The 21398-nt window shown below is 37.5% G+C and overlaps 1 protein-coding gene and 1 pseudogene across 4 annotated transcripts in view; both read right to left on the bottom strand.

Annotated features, from left to right (window-relative positions):
• Positions 1-21398, bottom strand: part of PRPF18 (pre-mRNA processing factor 18) — a 51048-nt gene that overhangs the window by 26740 nt on the left and 2910 nt on the right. Inside the window, exons 2-5 of one of the 3 annotated variants that reach the window (XM_082385647.1) lie at positions 10206-10283; positions 10065-10091; positions 7414-7518; positions 4461-4574 (exon numbers count right to left, since the gene is read on the bottom strand). In XM_082385647.1, coding sequence (XP_082241773.1) covers positions 4461-4574; positions 7414-7518; positions 10065-10091; positions 10206-10283 — 324 coding nt within the window. Of the gene's footprint in view, positions 1-4460; positions 4575-7413; positions 7519-10064; positions 10092-10205; positions 10284-16438; positions 16459-21398 lie in introns of those variants that run through there. The other 2 variants (XM_082385649.1, XM_082385648.1) reach the window with 2 other exon arrangements.
• On the bottom strand, positions 5717-6572 carry LOC309625681 (coiled-coil-helix-coiled-coil-helix domain-containing protein 2 pseudogene; annotated as a pseudogene). The gene has a single exon. The product of its transcript is annotated as a coiled-coil-helix-coiled-coil-helix domain-containing protein 2 pseudogene (transcript).

The following is a 21398-nucleotide window of genomic DNA, read 5'->3' as shown; positions in this document are numbered from 1 at the left end:
AGCTTTTGCACAGCAAGGAAACCATCAATGAAACAAAAAGGTAACCTACTGAATGGGAGAAAATATTTATAAATGATGTGACCCACAAGGGGTTAATATCCAAAATATACAAACAGCTCATACAACTCAATATCAAAAAACAACCCAATCCAAAAATGGTCAGAAGACCTGAACAGACATTTCTCCAGAGAAGACATGCAGATGGCTAACAGGCATATGAAAACATGCTCCACATCACTAATGATTAGAGAAATGCAAATCAAAACCACAATGAGGTATCACCTCACACCTGTCAGAGTGGCAATCATCGAAAAGTCTACAAAACAAAAGTTGCAGAGGATGTGGAGAAAAGGGACCCCTCATACACTGTTGGTAGGAATGAAAATTGAGATAGCCACTACGGGAAACAGTATTCAGGTTCCTTAAACTAAAAACAGAACTACCATATGATCCAGCAATCCCGCTCCTGGGTATATACCCAGAAAAAATGAAAATACTAAATTCAAAAAGATACATGCACCCCAATGGTCACAGCAGCACTATTTATGATAGCCAAGACAAGGAAGCAACCCAAGTGCCCAACAGGCAACTGGATTAAGAAGATGTGACACACATGCACACACACACACACACACACACACACACACACACACAGAGGAATATTACTCAGCCATAAAAAAAGAATGAAATTCTGCCATTTGCAACAACATGGACGGACCTGGAGAGTATTATGCTTAGTGAAATAAGTCAGACCGAGAAAGACAAATACTGTATGATATCACCCATATGTGGAAAATAAAAAATAATACAAATGAAAGTATATGCAAAACAGAAAGAGACAGGTATCGAAAACAAACTTGTGGTTACCAAGGGGAAAAGGAAAGGAGAGAGGGACAAATTAGGGGTATGGGAGTAACAGATACAAACTATTATATTTAAAATAGATAAGCAACAAGGATATACTGTACAGCACAGGGAATTATACCCAATATCTTGTAATAACCTATAATGGAATATAATCTGCAAAAACCTGAATCACTATGCTCTATACCTGAAATTAACATAATACGGTAAAACAACTATACTTCAATTAAAAAAAAAAACCCCAAAGTTAAAGAAGGAGAGCATCTTAAAAGCAGCAAGAGAAAAACAGCTTGTTTTGTACAAGGGAACCTGCTCCCCCCATAAGACTATCAGGAGATTTTTTCAGCAGAAATTTTGCAGACCAGGAGGGAGTGGCACAATATATTCAAAGTGCTAAAAGAACAAACTTCCAAGAACACTCTACCCGGCAAAATTATCATTCAGAATTGAAGGAGCAACAGTTTCCAGAGAAGCAAAAGCTAAAGGAGTTCATCAGCACTAAACCAGTCTTATAAGAAATGTTAAAGGGACTTCTTTAAGCTGGCAAGAAACGGCACTAATTAATAACAAGAAAACATATGAAAGTATGTATCTCACTGGTAAAGGTAAATATATAGTAAAAGTAGTGAATTAATCACTCATTAAAGCTAGCATGAAGATTAAAAGACAAAAGCAGTAAAAACAACTCTAACTACAATAATTAGTTAAGGGCTGCACAAGACAAAAAGACGTAAAATGTGGTATCAGACAAATAAAACGTGGAGGGAGGGGAGTAAAAATGTAGAGCTTCAGAATGTGTTCAAATTTATGAACTTTTAGACTGCTCCAGTTATTTATAAAATAAATAAATCACAGGGATATAATGTACAGCATGGTGACTAAAGTTAATAATACTGTACTGCATATTTCAAAGTTACTCAAGAGAGTAGATCTCTAAATAAAAAGTCCTCATCATAAGAAAAAAAAATTTTGTTGGAACTCTGTATGGTGATGAATATTAACGGGATTATTGTGGTGACCATATAAAATCATTATGCTGTACACCTGAAATTAATGTTATATGTGAATTATACCTCAGTTTTTAACAAGTACATAAGAAACTCCAGTATTTGGGACAGGCTTGAATAAGATTAGAATACAGCAGGTTGTAATAAATTAATATTAAAAGCTAAAAGATTTTTCAAGTAATGAAATGAGCAGTAGAAAAATTAAATCGGGTAACAAAAACTGAATAGTTCACATTAGCATTTTAGACTATCTTTTGATAAGGAAAGTGACTCAGGAGATAGAAGAGAAACAAATATTGGTGAAATGAAGCATTACAAAACCACTTACTCTTTCCAAGAATTTAAGTTAGGAAAGTTTAGACAGGACTGAAAATAAAGAAAAACAAATTGCTGTGCACATTAATAATATAAATGAAGAAAAATTTTTAAATTTATTATGCTTTAAAAAAAAGTTAGACACAGAATCACGATATGATCTAGCAATTCCACTTCTGGGAATATATGCAAAAGAAGTGAAAGCAGGGACTCGAACAGATATTTATGTACTTGTGTCCATAGCAGGATTATTCACAATAGCCAAAAGGTAGAAGCAACCTACATGTCCATCGAGGGTGAATGGATAAACAAAATGGGGTCCATATATACAATGGAGTATTACTCAGCCTTAAAAAGGCAGGAAATGCTGACACCTGGTACAAAGCAGCTGCACCTTTAAGGCAGCATTCTAAGTTAGAAGGCCAGTCCAGGGAGCCCTCAGATGACCTCAGCCACAGCCCTCACCTGACTGCATCACATGCAAGACCCCAAGCAAAAAACTGCCCAGCTTAATTAGCCCAATCGAACCACAGAACTGTGAGGGAGAATGACAAATTACCTTAGGTTACTAGGTTTCAGGGTGGTTTGTTACCATCATAGATGACTGAGAAAGATTTTATAATAATGAATTGTTTTAAGTTGTAAGTTTTGGGGTGGTTTGTTACACAGCCACAGATAACCACACCTGTCTCTCACTGAATGAGCAAGTAAGTAAGTTAATAAGGCCACAGAAGATCTGAACACCACCACTGTAATTGACATTTATCCAAAGCATAAAACATACTCTTTTCAAGAGTCCATGGAATATTCACCAAGACAGACCATAAGCTGAACCATAAAACAAGATTAGAGTCCTAAAAGTAAAGCTATAACTATTAAAGTTTTAGAAGAAAATACCATCTCTTTAAGACCTTAGGGTAAGCAAAGATTTCTTAAGCAAAACACCAAAAGCAATAACCATAAAGCGAACTTCATCAAAATTTGGAAGTCCTGCCCATGAAAAGGCACCATTAAGAGAACACGTAAGGCCTAGACTAGGAAAAAATAGACACAAAACATGAATCTGTATATCTGACAAAGAATCCAGAATACATATAAAGAACTCCTATAACTCAAAAATAAAAAGACAAACAACCCAACTGAAACATGAACAAAAGACACACTGCATAGAGAAAGAATGGCCAATAAGTCTATGAAAAGATGCTTATAATCTTTAGTTATCAGGGAATTGTGAATAGAACCACAATGAGATACTACCACAATACAAGAGAATGGTTAAAATTTAAAAGACTAACAATAACAAACACTGATGAGACACTGGAAATATTTGGCATTTCCTAAAAAGTTGGGCATACATTTACTCTTACTATACAGCAATTCCACTTCTAAGCATTTACCAGAGAGATAAAAACATATTTACCCAAGAGGAATAACACAGATCCAAAAAAGATCTGTGTAAGAATGTTCACAGCAGTTTTATTCATAACAGCCCAAAGCTAGAAACATATTCTGATATATTCATATAGCTGAATATCATCAGCAATGTAAAGGAACAAACTACCAACATCCACAATAACATGGATGAATCTACAAAATATCACACTGAGCAAAAGAAGCCAGACATATCCTCTAAATTCACTGATGGGGATAGAACTTAACAAGGTGGTTGGTTGCCCAGGAGTGGAGGAAGATGAACCCGGGAACTGGCCAAGGAGTGCTGGGGAACTTTCGTGTGTGTGATGAAAATACTCTATATCTTCATAAGGGTAGTGGCTACACACTTGCATGTATTTGTCAAAATGCACTAACTGCATGCCCAAGATGTGTGCTTTTTAAAAGAAAATTAAAGAAAACCTGGGACTTCCCTGGTGGTCCAGGGGTTAAGAATCCACCTTCCAATGCAGGGGACACAGGTTCGATCCCTGGCAGGGGAACTAAGATTCCCACGTGTCGCGGGGCAACTAAGCCCGCACGCCGCAACTACTGAGCCCGTGCACCACAACTAGACCTCGAGTGCCGCAAGTAAGACCTGATACAGCCAAAAATAAATAAATAAATACATACTGAAAAATAATAAGTAAAAAAAATAAACTCACGCACACACAAAAGTTAAAAAAAAAAAAAAGAAAATTTACATTCAGCAGCAGTAATCTGGCAACTTTATTTTTCCTTTTTTCTCTATAGTAATGCAATTAGTCGAGTTCTGTCGAAGTCCATACTATTCTCATTTATATGGTACAATGACATTCTTCTAGCTTTGTTCTGACTTCTTACCTTGTTAACTTCCGGTGTGAGGATCTCTATTTTTCTTAAACGTTGAAAAGCATCATAATCAGTTTCTCCAAAGAGTCTGATTGGTTCTCCTCTTTCTCTTAATCTCCTGATAACCTATTAAAAAAAATACATCAAACAACAATAGTAATTCCCTATGACATTAGTAATAGTAATTCCTATTTTAGGAGACCAAACACTTATTTTGGTAAGTGAAAAGTAGATGCAAAAAGTAAGTTATACTTCTTTTTTCTTTAGTTTCCATTAACAGATATACTGAATTATTGTCACACCTTAAATAACCCTAATGGTTTAGGTCATTTGGCAAGTGTTTCAGAAAGGACCAATCTGTGTAGTAGAATACATAAGAAAAACATTACGATAGGAGGGAGTGATAACATTTATAAAGAGGAAAAAATAAAATAAAATAAAACCAAGCCTGGAGTCAGCGATAAGTCAATGACCATAGATAGCCGTGAGTCGGCACTGCAATACTACATTAAAACCAAAAACTACTCCCTCAGTAGAGAAAGTGAGTTACAAATGGAGGGAGGGGGACGTGCAGGGCTTCTGAGGGGCTGATAATACTCCTCCTTGACTTCGGCCATCGTCATACAAGTGTTTGTTTTGTAATTATCCACTATATCGCACATGTTTTACACACTCTTTGTATACATGTGGTATTTCATAAAAAGGACAAACAAGAATTATAATTAAGAAAATAAGTTGTAATTTTAAAAATACCAAGAACTTTATCTGGGAACATAAATAGTATCACGCTTAGAAACCACTGGCAGGGCTCCCACTGGATTAACTGAAACTCGGTATTAAAAAAACTTAAGAGGTCATCTAGTGCTATCTCCAATCCATGCAGAAATGACCTCAAAAACACCTTCTCCTGGTCCCTGTCTGACAAATGACAAAAGTCACACCCCTTCATGAAACAGCCATCCCATTTTTGGACAGATATGTTATGCTTCTCAAAATAAATGAAAAGCTACCTCTCTCAGTTATCTCAGTTCTTCTTTATGAACGACAGAGAATATTCAATGCTTTTTCAAAATTAGAACTGTGGTCAATGGCTCTTTTTAAAAATCTCAAATATTCGTTTCAGGCCAAGTATTCAAAAGTCCTTCATCTAATTTTCACACACAGCTTCTGGAATCAGCCCTCCTTTCCTCTGAGAGTTTCCTTTTGCTCAAAGTTAATTTCGTTGTGTACCCTGTGTACAGTCTGAATTCTTTTTTCACAGGAATATCTTTTTTTTTTGGAAATAAAATCACTTTATTCTAATTAATTCACAAACAAAAGCATGTTTAAGAGGCCACACAAACATCCGCCTAGCCCCAAACTCAATATCATCTCAGTGAGCTTCCATATGGTGAGAATACCCTCTTCCACTGCAATCCTGAAGCACAAAAGCTATGAATGATTGAGGAGCAGTTTAACTGGTGGCTTCACACTTTATATCCTCACTATCAATTATATTTTTAATGCTAAATCAACGTGGTCATGAGAGATGATTTTCCATGCCTTCAACTGGAACTTCTTGATGAAGCTAACCCGTTCGCCAATCTGCACTGTTTCAGCACCTCACTGAAACCTTCACAAAGCTTAAGGTCGCCCTGGTTCTGGGCACACTCCAAAAACCGTTGCACCTCAAAAGAGCACGGGCCACTCTGCTGCTGCTGTGCCGGCTGGGTTCCCTGAGGCTCCCGGTAAGCGATGTCAGGCCTTGGGGGCTCAGCATTTCTTCCTCCACCGAAGCCACCAGGGAGGGCATGGCCCAGAGTGTGGCCGGCGGCAGTGGTCGCCACCTGGGCCATCAGACCTGGCCGCCGGGGAGCAGCAGCAGGGGGCCAACGGCAGACGGTGGAGCCGCTGCGGGCGGCTGAGCTGCGGGCGCTGGCCTGGGCGCGGTTCTCATTTGAGGTGCCCGGCTGGCCGGAGGGGCTACGCGGGAAGTGCGGCTTCGGCTTCCACGAGGCATCTTAAATGCGTGGCGAAGCGGGGTCTTCAAGCGCGAGACTCGGAGGAGACCCTGGCTGCTTCTGCGACGAGCGAGAGCGGAAGTCGGAAGGCGAGGCTGGACTCAGCGCGCGGCCAATCAGAGCACAGGCAGAGGCTTTCCTCACAGGAATGTCTTAAAATTTTGTTGTTGGTGTTATTGCTGAAGGAATTTAATACTTGACACTGACCAGGGTATGGGCAAACACTACAGCTGAGGGCATGAACTGCTATAACAAGTCTGCAGGGCTCTCTGGTAGTATGTATCCAGAGCCTCAGGCATGTCTATAGCCTTTAGTCTTTAGAACAGACTCCAGAAATCATGTTTCTAGAAAATTTTCCAAAGGAAAGTAATCATACATTATTACACATGCACTGACATCTGTATGAGGGCATTCATCTTAGTGTGATCTAAAATAGGGAAATGCTGAGGCAACCTAAATGACCATTAGCACAGAATTGATTTTAAAAATAATAAAGTAGTTTTTAAAATATGGGAAATTATGCAGTCATAAAGAATCATACAGATCTCTGTATTTTGACTTAGAAAGATGTATTAAGAGGAAGTAAGTTACAAAACACTAACTTACTTTCTCTTAATACATAATTTATATTATTTTAAATAATTTAGACAACTTATCAAGTATAGTTATTTAGAATATATGCATTTAATTATACTTACTTAGAATGTGTTTAGTTTTTAAAGTTCAGAATGATACATTCTTTAAAAACAACTTAAGACATAAGATATTCGACAACAGTACCAAGAAAAGCAGAGATTAATTTAGAACCCCATGAAGAAAATTGAACTAGAATACTGTGCAGCTGGCTAGTTAAGTCATTTTATATGGGAAATAATGACAAAAGTTATTGGAAAGAACCAGAGATAAATGCAACTGCTGTGGAGATTTTTCTTTTTTTCCCACAAAACATTCATATAAAAACTTACCTCTTGCCTAGAAAGAGTCATGGGTAATTTTTCTTCTGCCAGTTCAAGTTCTAATACTGGATTCGATGAAGTTAATGGTTTCTGGTCCTCCTCTTTTGGCTGTATCTACATTAATAGCCAAAAGTAACGAAATTCTCCTTTTAAAATATAATATGGTTTAACATTTATCATTCTATACATTAGGTATTCACTGAAATTAAACATGTTTTAAATATGGAAGGTTTTCTAAATGTTCCTCTGAGCAAAGAGCTCATAATTGATGTACATGCTTGTGAGAGCTCAGGGACACCCAAGCAGAGAGCATGCACCCAGGAGACAGCATTCTTGCTACAGAAGTATAATGGTTTCCACAATCAAAAACTTTAAAAGGCTGAAATTTAGACTCATTTTCTCCCTAGACTCCAAGATTTTTACTTTCTTCTTAGAAACAATCAGCTTGCTCTTCTCCTCTTTGAGAAAATCATCTTACAGGGTTATTTGATCCTTGCTCTGGGTTTAAAATGAAGACCAAAGAAGGGAACTGCTCTCTAACAAAAACCTGTGAAGCCTCAAGCTCCAGCTCTTTCCTCTCCTGATTTTTGAAAGGTGTTTTTCCAAGTGCACAGGAATCACTGCTGGACGTGCAGAAAACTTTCCGACGCTACACAGAACCTGCCCACAAACTGAGCTGCGAACCTTGTGGGAAAATAATGAAAACCAGCACCTCTCTACTCATAGTACACAAAGAACAGAGTGGACATTCTTGCTCATATGAACCTGCAGAGAAAAAAATTTCTTCATATATTTTCTTGAGTCTGCTGCCCAAGTCACAGTTTACGAAAACTGAGTTCAGCAATTTATAAGTCCCACTGTGTGGTCTGCAAAAAAGATACTGAAACATGGTTTTCCATCTGAACCATAAGACAAATCTCAGATGCCAAAAGAAGATCAAAACACAAAAAAGATCAACATTAAGGAAAAACTCACATTCAGTTAAGAAAGGCTATATGGTTAAAATGATATAATTTATGATTCTATAGGTTAAAGATTATATTAATCAGTGTTAACAGTGGTAACAGAAAATTTAGGTAAAAAAACTAAACTTTCATATTTTCACAGACCAAATCAGCATCAAGCCCTAAAAAAAAACGGTAACTGGTTTTTATAAAGGAATAAAAGTAACACATGCTGCATTTTCATTACTACCAAGAAGGAAATATTAAAAAGGCTTTAGATAGAAAACCCTGTGCTTTCTTTTTAAGCATAAAAACAGATATTGCTCCCAAAATCTCAGGATAAAAAGCATTTTCAATTATAGAATGGCAGTGAATAGCTTTAAGGAAAAGATCTAAGACATTCTGTCAGCTGGACTCAACGTTACAAGCAGTACCTTTACAGTAATGATTTTGCTTCAGTGCTTTCCTCTATATAAGCAAGAAAGTACTGCCGTTATCACGGAAGCAATCTAAACAAAGCAAAACCGTCACTGTTTAAATTATTTTCCTACCTTATCAGAAAGTTGAAAACAATCAAATTCAGGGATCTGGGAAAGCAACAAGTCAGCAGACTAAAACCCATGGTTAAGTGATTCTTATTCTAGTTCAAGTGTGAGTTTAGATAATGCTGGGCAAACAAAAGATGAGAATTCTTCTTTCTGAATATCTATTTGATGGTTATTTACATAAAACATATCTTAATTTCCTAAACTAGAAGCAAATGAAATCAATGTACCTATGGAAAATATCAAAATACAAACTTTCATATTTTAGAAGCCTATCAGAAATACTACATTTTTAACACTTGCCCTCTCCCAAAAGTACCAAAAGAAAGCAAACGCATATACATACCATTTTCATTCCTCATGCTTCTTTCTAGAAATGCTATGCCAGATAAAATTAATTTCCAGAACTTTCTCCATTACATGCACAAGAGTATTATTTTATATTGATGTTTCACAAGCAAAAAGTCGATTTCAAATTTATGATTTGTCAAAATTATTTCAATAGAACCTCTGAACTTTGTTTAAACAATTATTCAACTAGATTTAGCCTTCTTATAAAATAATTTAAACACAACTTCACCTCGTTACCTTTAACCCCTCCCAATAAAAACCCCAATACATTATTAGCTAGGTAATCTCAAAGATAATTTTAGTCATGCTTCAAAAGTATACAAAGTCTTCCAGACAACTCATTTATTTCTAACAAATATTTCAGTATCACATTTTCTATCCAATAGACTAAGCAGTGTTTGAAATGTGATACCGTATTACAAAAAATGACACTGTATCTCAGGCAGAGGTACTTAGGGCCAAAAGGGATTATTAACACTGCAAACATAAAAACAATGGCTTAAAATATTCAGGAGAAAGCAGGGAAAATACCACTGCTAATGCCACTGTTGTTGAATGAATAAAATCTTTTGAATCCTTTAAAACTGGACTTTTATTGGGAGAGGTGAGGAGAGGAGTGGTGGTGATGGTGATGAAAATGAGGCAGAATCAGATCCAGGACTTAATTAAAAAGAAAAAAATTCAAGCTTTGATCTCAAGCCACTTCATGCTGTCCACAAAAAGCCAAACCATTCCAAGCCAAAAGTCATGCATGTATTTTCCTGAATTCAAGATTAAAAAAAAGAAAAAGGAAAGAAAAAAGAAAAACAAAAACTCATACCTCTCCAGATGGCTTCTCATTTATAGGCTAATGTATAACATTAATAAATTGAACAGAGATCAATCGTTTTGACACTTTAACAACAGCTGTATAAATTTAAACTCAGAAATATAAATTTAACATAAAAGCAGGCATTCATACCTTGTAGCCACATCTTTCAAAATATGCTTCCTCTTCTTTTTTTGCAAGTTCACTACGCTTGAAATATTTTTTATTTTCCTGTTGAAGAAAGAAGTAAGTTAATGCCTTTGGGTAAAATTTCATGTCCCTTGATCAACAACATTGCAAGTTTTTCAAGAATTGTAAAGTTTTTTGGTTCACGGAGATTATACTGATTTCCTGAACACACCACCTGTGCTCAGCCCCTGTTCTAAACATGAGGTATTTCTCTTGCAGCATCAGTTTGACGGACATATCCAACAGCACAAAGAAGAAACCACCCACATTTTCCAAATGTTCACATTGTTTTTTTTTAGTTTCCCAGTGTTTGAATTCAATTTCTACAAATGGATTCATTATGAACCACGTAAAATGAGGTACTTTAATTATTTTCTCCTAACAGAACCAATCAAACCAAAATTATGGTAGCTTCAGCTGACATGTTAAATCTCATTACGAAGAGAGCTCCAAGGGTGTGTCCAAATTCTTTTTTGTCATCTGGAATCTTATTGTAATGATCAATTGTATTAGTATTAAACAAATTTTTATAATAATCGAGACACAGAATGGTTCTGGAGAGTCTCTTTAGTAAAAAGATGGTTCAAAGGTATTTGTTTTAATATGACATGCTGTTAAGAGACAAACTCTAAATCTAGTGTGGCAGGGGAAAAAAAAGGTTAGTTCTTTCCATGCTATGCATAAAATTATCCTGTTAAAAATACAGTCCCTTGATCATTTTGTAATGTATAAAACTAACAAATCACTATGTTGAACACCTCAACTAATGAAATATTTTACGTCAATTATAATGTAAAAAATACAGTCCCTAATTTGGAGGCTTGTTACTATATGCTTCTTAGATATCATGTCATTGATGACTTAGCTCAAATAAAGATACTGCCCTACTTTAGTAGTAACCAAAATAGTACCTCAATAATACCTCCACACATGTAGTTAGCACCTCATAGCTCCACAGCTCACTCACTCAGGCAGTGATCATCAATGGATGCTACAACCATGACAAGAAAGTGTGACGGCGAACAATGGAAAGATAAGGCTGCCACACTTGAACCCACTGCTCAAGTTTGGCATCAATACCACGTACGTCCTATGTGAAACACGTAGGAAGTACACAGCAGACCACTTAGAAATGTTCTCCCTAAAAATCTAAATCGGAATCTAATCAAACAATTAACTTCCAGTTTACTAGAAATGTAAGGCATAGAGGAAAAAGCTCCAAACACCACTGGGAAGCAATCAAACACGAGCACATTTTACAAAACTAGCCCCAGTTTCTCCAACAAGCTGATGCATTAAAAAAAGTGGGGGACCTGGAAAATGTTTGCAATGAAAAGAAACCAAGAGTCATAATAAACAAATGTAATGAGTGGACTTTGTGTGGATTTGATTTGAATAAACCAACTGTAAAAACATATATATGTATTTATTTTAATTCAATTGGGGATATTCGAACACGAGAGGAGTATCTGATGGTATTAAGGACCCAATTTTAATTCTGTTGGTTGTGATCTTAATTCTATAAAAACATGGTCTTATTTTCTAGAGGTATATGTGTTGAGGAAAGACAGGAATTCATTATACAACTCTATTTGTGTGTATGTTTAAAACTAACAGCTCATAACAGTTTTTTTTTTTTAAAGTTCATTCATTAACTCAATAAATATTTACTGACTTATCTGCTGTACCCCAAGCGCAGCTTTACAGGTATAAAAATGAAGATGTTACCCGGCGTAAGGAACTGATGGTATCACCCGAACATCAAAACTACTCTAAGAAAGGTGGGCGCAATTAATACTAATCCCACTGTGGAGGTGAGAAACCTGAGAATTACAAAGGTCAGGTGACTTTCCCAGAACTCAGTGAGCCTCATGAGTTAACAGAAGCAGGACTAAGAACGCTGGTCCTTAAATCCTTTGTGCTGATCTAGTATTCAAGTTACAGTTCTTCACTCCCAAAACTCATTTCAGCATCGTAAATTGTTCCTTTTGACTATGTAGCATGTACTGGTCATATTTCAAATAAGTGCATTGCTGACAAACATGTACTGGCAGCCTCTCAGAACGAGGTGATACGTAGGAAGAAAGTAAAAGGACCCTCCAGGCCAGAGGCCGTGGTCCAATCTTTAACTATGGTATCTTTTACTACCGTCTCTCAATTCCATTGAACACACCTAACAAAACCTTGAGCCTTGAACATCAATTCTCAAAATGTGGACTTCTGGGGGGTCCCTAAGACCTTTTCAGAGGTTCCACAAGGTAAAATTTATTTTCATAATAATACTAAGATATATGTGCCCACCCCTTTTTCACTGTGCTCAATCCTGCACTGATGGTACAAAAGCAATGGTGACGAAAACTACTGGAACCTTAGCATAAATGAAGGCTAAGTTTATGTACCAGTGGTCACTGTATTCTTCACCACCATGCACTTGCAGGAAAATAAAAAAGCCAGTTTCTCTTAAGAATATCTTGATAAAGTACAATTTTACTAATTCTCACCCCTTGAGTACATGGCCTTTTAATATTTGGTATGACAAAATGAAATGAAATATATGAAGCACTTCCACTACATAATGGAGTAGGATAGTCCTCTCAAAGAAAAGCAAACTGGTTGATTATTCAGACCTGCATATCTGGCAAACATTTTCTCAAAACTGAACAAAGCAAACCTGTCACCTAAAGGAAAACAATGATAGTATTTGTTGCCTATGATAAAATTCCACCTGTCAAGCGAAAATCAGAAGGGTAGAAAAGTGGTATCCCTCACTGTGAACTTGATGGCTTCCCAATACTTAAAGGCTTTTCTGATGAAATCAGTGGTGACATTAACAAATGTAATTTTTTCAATATTGTCCAATGAAACACATCAACATTTAGAAGATCTGCATAACTCAGCGAAGTTGAAAAAACTCATGATGTTAACAAAGGCAAGAGTTTACAAAATCATGCACAGGCAAAAGATCTATGACCAGGATAAATCAGAATAGATCTAGAGCAGAACAGGTCAATGGATTTTAATACACGAAAAGTCTATTGATAATGCGTCAGAATCTAAGCTCTTAGCTAATCTTTAAGAAACTTACCACTTACCCAGTTTTGGTGTAGTATCAAAGAAAAACGTCCACAATTACTGAAAAGGCTATTAAAATACTCCCTTTTCCAACTACCTCTCTGTTTCAGGATAAATTTTCTTCACATACTTGAACAAAAACAACATATCGCAACAGGTTGAAAAAAGAAACAGGAGAATCCAACTATCTTCTAATATACCAGAGATTTGCAAAATGTAAAACATGCCATTCTTCTCAGTAAATTTCTTTTGTTTTGGAAAACAGAGTTTCCGTAAAAATGTATTATTTACACTAACATGATGGATTTTTTACTGTACTTCTACAGAGAATATAAAAATACATTTTTAATATCCCAGTTTTAATTTCTAATAGAGTAATTATCAATAAATACATTCTACATAAACAAAGCTCTCTGGAGCTATCAGTAATTAAGAATGTAAAGGGGTCCTGAGACCGACAAGTGTTCTGTCCTACAAGAGTCCACTTGCTGGCACTCCCCACGCCTGCACCTAGCTCTTAAATGCTGGGAAACCACTTGCGTCCCAGTGCTGCCCACTGATCCTGGTGTATTTACCCAACTTTCTCTCCTATTGCCTACACTGATCATTATTCATTCTCCATTCTCTCAAACCTCTAAGCCCTTTATTTCTCCCCTTATTTCCGGCAAATGACTAAGCCACTCTACAGAGAAAAGGGAAGCCAGCAAACAAGAACTCCGAACTCCTCCCAGCACCAATCCCCTCTTCATCTCAGAATGGAAGAGGAAACCCTCGCCCTGTCTAAGGCTAACCCCTTCCAGTTGTCTTCCAGATCTCAATTTCTCCTGCCTTTCTCATAGTCAGCTATCTTATTTTCTGCATCTTCACCTTTTCCTTCTCTGTTGGCACAAATGATCATCACTTACATATGTTCAAGGCTCTGCAACCTTAAAGGAAAAATTCGTTACTCTGTGCTGCGTATCATGCTAAGTACCAATTACAGCAGAAGGACAATAAAACATTTCTCTATTCGGTCTCCATTTCCTCACCTCCAGTTCTCTTTGCAGCTGCCCAACAACTGGGAGTCCATTCTTAATGCTCCACTGAAAAATCCCCTTAGGTCATAACTAACTTCCAAGGTGCAAAACTAAAGGATCTTCAAGTCAACTGCTAATTCCCTCCTTCTTCAATTGCTTTCTTCTCTTGGCTGTCAGACAACTTTCTTGTTTCTTCCTTACCTACTGATTTGTTCAGATTTTCTATTTCTTGTTTTTTTGTCACTTATTTCACTTTGATTTTCCAATTTATTAGAACATATTAATGCATTATTTGCCCTAATTATTGTTTTATTATTTACTGTTTTCCAGTAACTTTCATATTGGTTGCTATAGTTCTTTCTTTTATTGTTTCAATTTCAGGGTTTCCTCGGTTTCTGTTAAAGGAGGGTTTTTTTTTTTTAATTAAGTGGTTTCTACATTTTTATAAATGAAAAAAGCAAGTGCAGAAGACTGAATCTAGTATGCTACCATTTGTATTCAAAAAGGAGAAAAGACATTTGCTTCTTCACATTTGCTTTTATATGCATGAAATAACTCTAGGAGACCCCAAAATTGATAATGTTAGCTGCTCTGGAGGAGGTGAGCTGTACAGCTGCGGGACATGGGTAAAAAGGAAACTTTTTATTGTACACCCTTTAGTATGTTTTGAATTTTGAATCATTTGAATGCATTACCTATTAACAATAAATTTAATTTTTGAAAATTAATTTGCTTTTCATTTTAAAGAGTCCTAGTGAGAAAAATATAAACATTTTGCTTCATACTATGTGACCCCTCACTTCAGGACAACAAAAGGTTATCAAAAACAAAAGGTTCCCTACCATGTTTCAGATGTCACTCTGCACACTTTTTGTTTAGAAACAAGAGCAGTTTATATAAGAAAAGCAAGTTAAGCAGTGACATCTAATTATAAAACATTATTTTATAAAGCACACTGAAAACATACTTTGAAATACAAAGTATGGTGGATACATTTATGACAGAATTGAAATTGTAGGATGTAAGCATTAATAATACACCCCCCTTTATAGGTAAGTCAGGCAGGGTAGAGAACTTGCCCAAAGTTAAAGAGCTCTCTAGAAATGGAGCCCCAATGAGACTTTAGGACTTGCTTACTCATTTCACAAATTTAGTTTCCTTTCTGGCTATATTCAAAGATTTTGAACTCTAAGTTTGCTGAATTAACGACAGAATATACAACAGCACCCTACAAACACAAGTCTGAAAGTGGGTGGTAAGGATTTTAAGACAGCATGTGAACTGACAGTAAATTTATTTGGGTTCTCTCCTAAAGCACCTGACCTTTCCATTGGGCCTCTCACTCCTGCAGATTTCAGAAACGAGTTGAAAAGGGTATACATAAAGAGCACTTCTCCTTTTAAAGACAGAACCTAATTCCTGGTGGTGCTTCATACATGTTATTCTTGGACTTTGGCCAAGCTGTACTGTCTGGATTATAAACCTGAGATTCGCAGGTCTAAAGAGAACAAGTCTTTCTACCCCATCACCGGAAACGTCGGCCCACGCTAATGAGGGAGAGTCAAAATGTAAAAACCACAGGCAACGTGACTGTCACCATTTCATTAACTAGAAGCATCACTCCTTCAATCAGATTAAGGTTTTCAGTGTTTATATAAATAAAACACAAACATCATGAAGAGTTCTACAAAAAGACACTGGAGAGCTAACATACACAGCCCGGACATCCAAAGCAGAGCAGTATGTGTGAGACCACGAACCACGCGGCAGGGTCAGTTTCTGGCTGAAGAATGGAAATAAGCCTTAAAGAGTCTCAGGTAATAAACCTAATGGTTGGGCACTCAAACACAATTTAAAGAGACACAGTGATTTTCAAAGTGAAAGAACTGTCAACTGTCAAGGGATCCTGTGAGCCAGGCAGTATGTTTTCTCAGTGATGCCATCCAAAATAGGAAACTATACCGAAATCTACCCTGCACAGGTGAATTCTATGTACTTCATAATTATATATATTTACATCATTACATATAAAATTATGTAAAAATGTATGCAAGAAATAACACCAATCTTACAAAGTCTTCAAGAAAATAAAGTTAAACAGACACTTACTGTATGATCCGACCACTGCACTCCTAGGCACTTACTCAAGAGAATGAAAGTGTACGTCCACACAGAAACCGGCACACCAATGTTCAAAGCAGCTTTAGCATAAGAGCCAAAAAAATGGAAACAATCTGAATGCCCATCAACAGGCTAATGAATAAACAAATTGAGGTATACCCATACAATGGTGGAATACTGCTCAGTAACAAAAATAATGAAGTCTTGATACAGACAAATGCATAAATGAATCTCAAAATTATTAGGCTGATTGAAAGAAAGCAGATAAGAGAGGAACATACTGAACAATTCTGTTTACATAAAACTCTACAAAATGCAAACTAATGTAAAGTAACAGAAGGCAGACCGGTGGTAGTCTGTGGGCGGGGTGGGTAGGGCACAGGCGGGGCGGGAAAGCAGGATCACAAAGGGGCACAAGGAAACTCTGGGGTGAGATGAACACGTTCACTCTCTTCACTGTGGTGACAGCATCCAGGTGTAAACATGGCAAAACTCACCGAACTGTACACTTTAAATATGTGCGGTTTACTGTGTGTCAATGATACCTCAATAAAGCTGCTTAAAAAATAAATAGCACAATATGGAAGCAACCTAAGTGTCCATCAACAAATGAATGGATAAAGAAGATGTGGTATATATACACGATGAAATACTACTCAGCCACAAAAAAGAATAAAATTTTGCCTTTTGCAGCAACATGGATGGACTTGGAGGGCATTTGCTAAGTGAAGCAGACAGAGAAAGACAACTACTGTATGATATCACTTGTATGTGGAATCTAAAAAGTACAACAAACTAGTGAATATTTTAAAAAAACAGACTCACAGATATAATAGAGAACAAACTAGTGGTTACCAGTGGAGAGAGGAGAAGGGGGAGGGCAATATAGTGGGAGGGGAGTAAAAGGTACAAATTATTAGGTATAAAATAAGCTACAAGGATGTATTGTACAACACAGGGACTAGAGCCATTACTTTATAATAACTATAAATGGAATACAGCCTTTAAAAATTGTGAATCACTGTATTGTATACCTGTAACTTATATAATATTGTACAGCAACTATACTTCAATAAAAATTAAATTAAATTAAAAAGAGTGGTAGCATTTACACTGCCTGACATTACAACTCACCAGACTGCAATAGCAATCAAGACAGTGTGGCACGGGCATAAGGATCAACAAACAGATTAGGACAAGGGAGCAGAGCACCCAGAACGGAGCCACAGTTAAACTATTACTGATTTTTGATGATGCCAAAAGCAACCAAAGGGAAAAGAAAAATATTTTCAATACATGGTGCTGGAACAAATGGATAATCACATGGAAAACAATAAACCACACCCCTACCTCCCATCATACAAAGAAACTGATTCAAAAAATTTTTTAACTGTTTTTTATCAAAGATGAAACCATAAAGCTTTTAGCTTTTATAATAAGAGTATCTTGGGCTTCTCTGGTGGTGCAGTGGTTAAGAATCCGCCTGCCAATGCAAGAGACATGGGTTCGATCCCTGGTCCGGGAAGATCCCACATACTGTGGAGCAACTAAGCCCACGCGCCACAACTACTGAGCCTGCGCTCTAGAGCCCACGAGCCACAACTACTGAAGCCCACGAGCCACAACTACTGAAGCCCACGAGCCACAACTACTGAAGCCCGCGTGCCACAACTACTTGAAGCCCGTGCACCTAGAGCCCGTGCTCCGCAATAAGAAGTCACCGCAATGAGAAGCCCAAGCACCGCACGAAGAGTAGCCCCCGCTCGCCACAACTAGAGAAAAGCCTGCACGCAGCAACGAAGACACAACGCAGCCAAGAATTAATTAATTAATTAAAAAAAAAAAATCTTACTCTCCTGAGTAAATGTCTAGGAGTGGAATAGCTCGATCACGTAGCAGGCCTATGTTTTCTTTTTAAGACATTACCAAACTGTTTTCCAACAGGTTATACTATTTTATATTCCTAGATAGGATACGGTCAACAATCACCATGAAAAATTGGTAAGTTGGCTTATTACATACACCAGAATGGCTGAAACTAAAGACTGACAACACAAACTGTTGACACAATGTAAAGATCTGAACCCTTTTACTTTGCTAGTGGAGATGTGACACGGTCCAACCACTTTGGAAAAAGGTCTGGTGGATTTCTATAAAACTAAACCCATAACGTACACCATGACATAGCAATTCCACTCCCTAGCATTTTCCTAAGAGCAATGAAAACATGATACTTGCACAAGAGGGTCCACAGCAGATTTATTCATAATTGCTAAATCCTGCAAACAGCCCAGCTGCCCATTATCAGAAGAACAGATTAACAAACTGGGTCTATTTGTATAACGGAATACTTCTCAGCAATAAAAGGAGTAAACAACTGATACATGCAACAACATGAATAAAATTCAAAACATTATTCAGATTAAACAAGTGGGTCATATAAGAGTACATAGTATGATCCCATTTATGTGAAGTTATAGGGCTAGCAAAACCAAGGGACAGTGGAAAGATATCAGTACAGCAGTTTCTTCTGGGGGGAGGGGCTGACTGGAAGGTGGAATGAGGGTTAAGAGTCTGTATCTTGATACAGACTGGGATACACAAGCATATGCATTTGTCAAAATTCACTGAATGGTACACTTATGATTTGTGTATTTCTTCATACATAAAATTTTGCTGACATACCAAAAAAAGTATAAACAAACACTGAACACTAGTCAATGATATACTTGCCATATTATATTTTGGCAATTATGTTACACTACATTTTAGGGGTAAAGTGTATCCATGTCTGTAAATTAATCTGAAATGCATAAAGATCAGTACATTGTCTTCATGACCCTGTCTGCAGCTGGAAAACACGTGTCTATGGATTTGCTGTTCCACAAGAGCCGCCTCACCTTTGGTCATTCCAAGTGGTTTCCCAGCCTTTTATGGTTCATCTGTGGTAGGTGAAACAGTAATGACTTAGCTTGTGACTGCCTCTTGTCAACTGTGGAGAAGCAGCCTTCCACTATCCTAAAATGTTCTGCCTGTTTTACTATTCTGAGGTAAAAGTAGTTTCTGCATTGCTAGGTGGATTGATGAATGGATACACAATGATGGAGAGACGGACAGTTACATGATAAAACAAATATATTAAAATATTAATCGCAGGTTTAATCGCAATATCTAGATGGTAGGCGTATGGGTGTTCACTGCACAATTCTTTTGAGTTTTCGGTACATTTAACATTTTTCACAGTGAAATGCTGAGGAAAATAAATCTTCTCTGCAGATGTCAAAACATGGTATCAACATGACAAACTCCCTACCACACTGTTTTCTGACTATATCAAAAAAAACCATGAAAGGCTCCTAAATGACCACTAAAGAAAGAGGCGTTGGAGAGGATTATAGAAGACCGTGCAAGCAAAGCGAGGAACAAGTGTGAAGAAAGGCAAGTTCAAAAACCTGAATAAATGAAACAGGTTTAGAACTGGAACAGCTGACTGGTGGTAGGGATAAATGGGCACAGAGATTTTCACCAGCCCAGAAATGACTGGTTCTTGACCTTTTTGTCAAAGATCCCTTTTTTTAAAAAAAATATATTTATTTATTTATTTTTGGCTGCGTTGGGTCTTCATTGCTGCGTGCGGGCTTTCTCTAGTTGCAGCGAGAGGGGGCTACTCTTTGTTGCGGTGCGTGGGTTTCTCATTGCAGTGGCTTCTCTTGTTGCGGAGCACGGGCTCTAGACACGCGGGCTTTAGTTGTGGCACACGGGCTCAGTAGTTGTGGCTCGTGGGCTCTAGAGCGCAGGCTCAGTAGTTGTGGCGCACGGGCTTAGCTGCTCTGCGGCATGTGGGATCTTCCCGGACCAGGGCTCGAACCCGTGTCCCCTGCATTGGCAGGCGGATTCTTAACCAGTGTGCCACCAGGGAAGCCCCAAAGGTTCCTTTAATAATATCATCAACAGGAGGAGGGGAAGAGGGGTCACATGTATACATACATGCAAAATTTTTTATAATATTTCAAGGAACTGATGGATACTCTGAAGTCCATCCAAAGGCTCCACTTAAGAACCTGTTACAGGTGGCAACTGAAATCTAGAGGTGAATATGAAATTAATATAAGAGAATTTTCAGTGTGAAGAGAAAGTAGCCTAGGCCTGAACTTTAAGGAAAACCAACATTTAAGGGATTAGAAACTAAACAATAAAAAAACAAAGAAAGAAGACGCCTGTAAAGGAGATCAGGAATAAGCAGCCTGAGAAGAAGGAAAAACAGGACGCTGTGGGGTAAGAGACGTCAAGGGAAGACTGAAGAAAGTGGACCGGCCAAGTGCAAATGATGCTGAGGTTAAGAAAGCATGGAGGTCACTGCGGCCCCTGATGAGGATGGATTCAGTGTAACTGTCAGGGCAGAAATCAGGTTAAGGAGTGAGTAGGAAACAATAAGAAGCTTGGCTGTAAAGAAAAAGGACGGCTGTGTTTTAAAAAAAAAAAGATGGGAGAGATGTGTATGTTTCGGTGCTGCTGGAGATAAGTCAGTAGAGACTGAAGACACAGAAAGAAAGGAGACAAGCGCTATTCAGATTCTGATGACGCTACAAAAGATGACAGCTGGGCTCCTACATGTAAGTGGAAGGTTTGACCCAACATACAGCCAATACCTCAGCCGCTTTAACAGGGGAAAGGGGAGGCATTTCTTGCCTGATGGCTTCCCTTTTCTCTGTAAAACCAAAAGTAGGTTCCTTAAAGAAAAGGATCAAGCATTACTTTTTAAAAAAAATCCTCTGTGGCACACAGTGTAGTACCTTGAATATAAGAAGTATTCAAAAAATATTGGAGAAAAAAAACAAAGCTAAAATTCTACACAAAGTCCACGCTCAAAACTGCAACTAATAAAAGTGCTAATTAAGCCCCGCTGAGTCCTGCAGTAGCCTGGCTTTCCCCATAAATGAGGCTTTGC

The sequence above is a fragment of the Balaenoptera borealis genome (genome assembly GCF_965194805.1).
Source record: "Balaenoptera borealis genome assembly, chromosome: 3".
Taxonomy (NCBI): domain Eukaryota; kingdom Metazoa; phylum Chordata; class Mammalia; order Artiodactyla; family Balaenopteridae; genus Balaenoptera; species Balaenoptera borealis.
The sequence above is the reverse complement of the archived record's forward strand: the minus strand, read 5'-3'. Positions and strand labels throughout refer to the sequence as shown.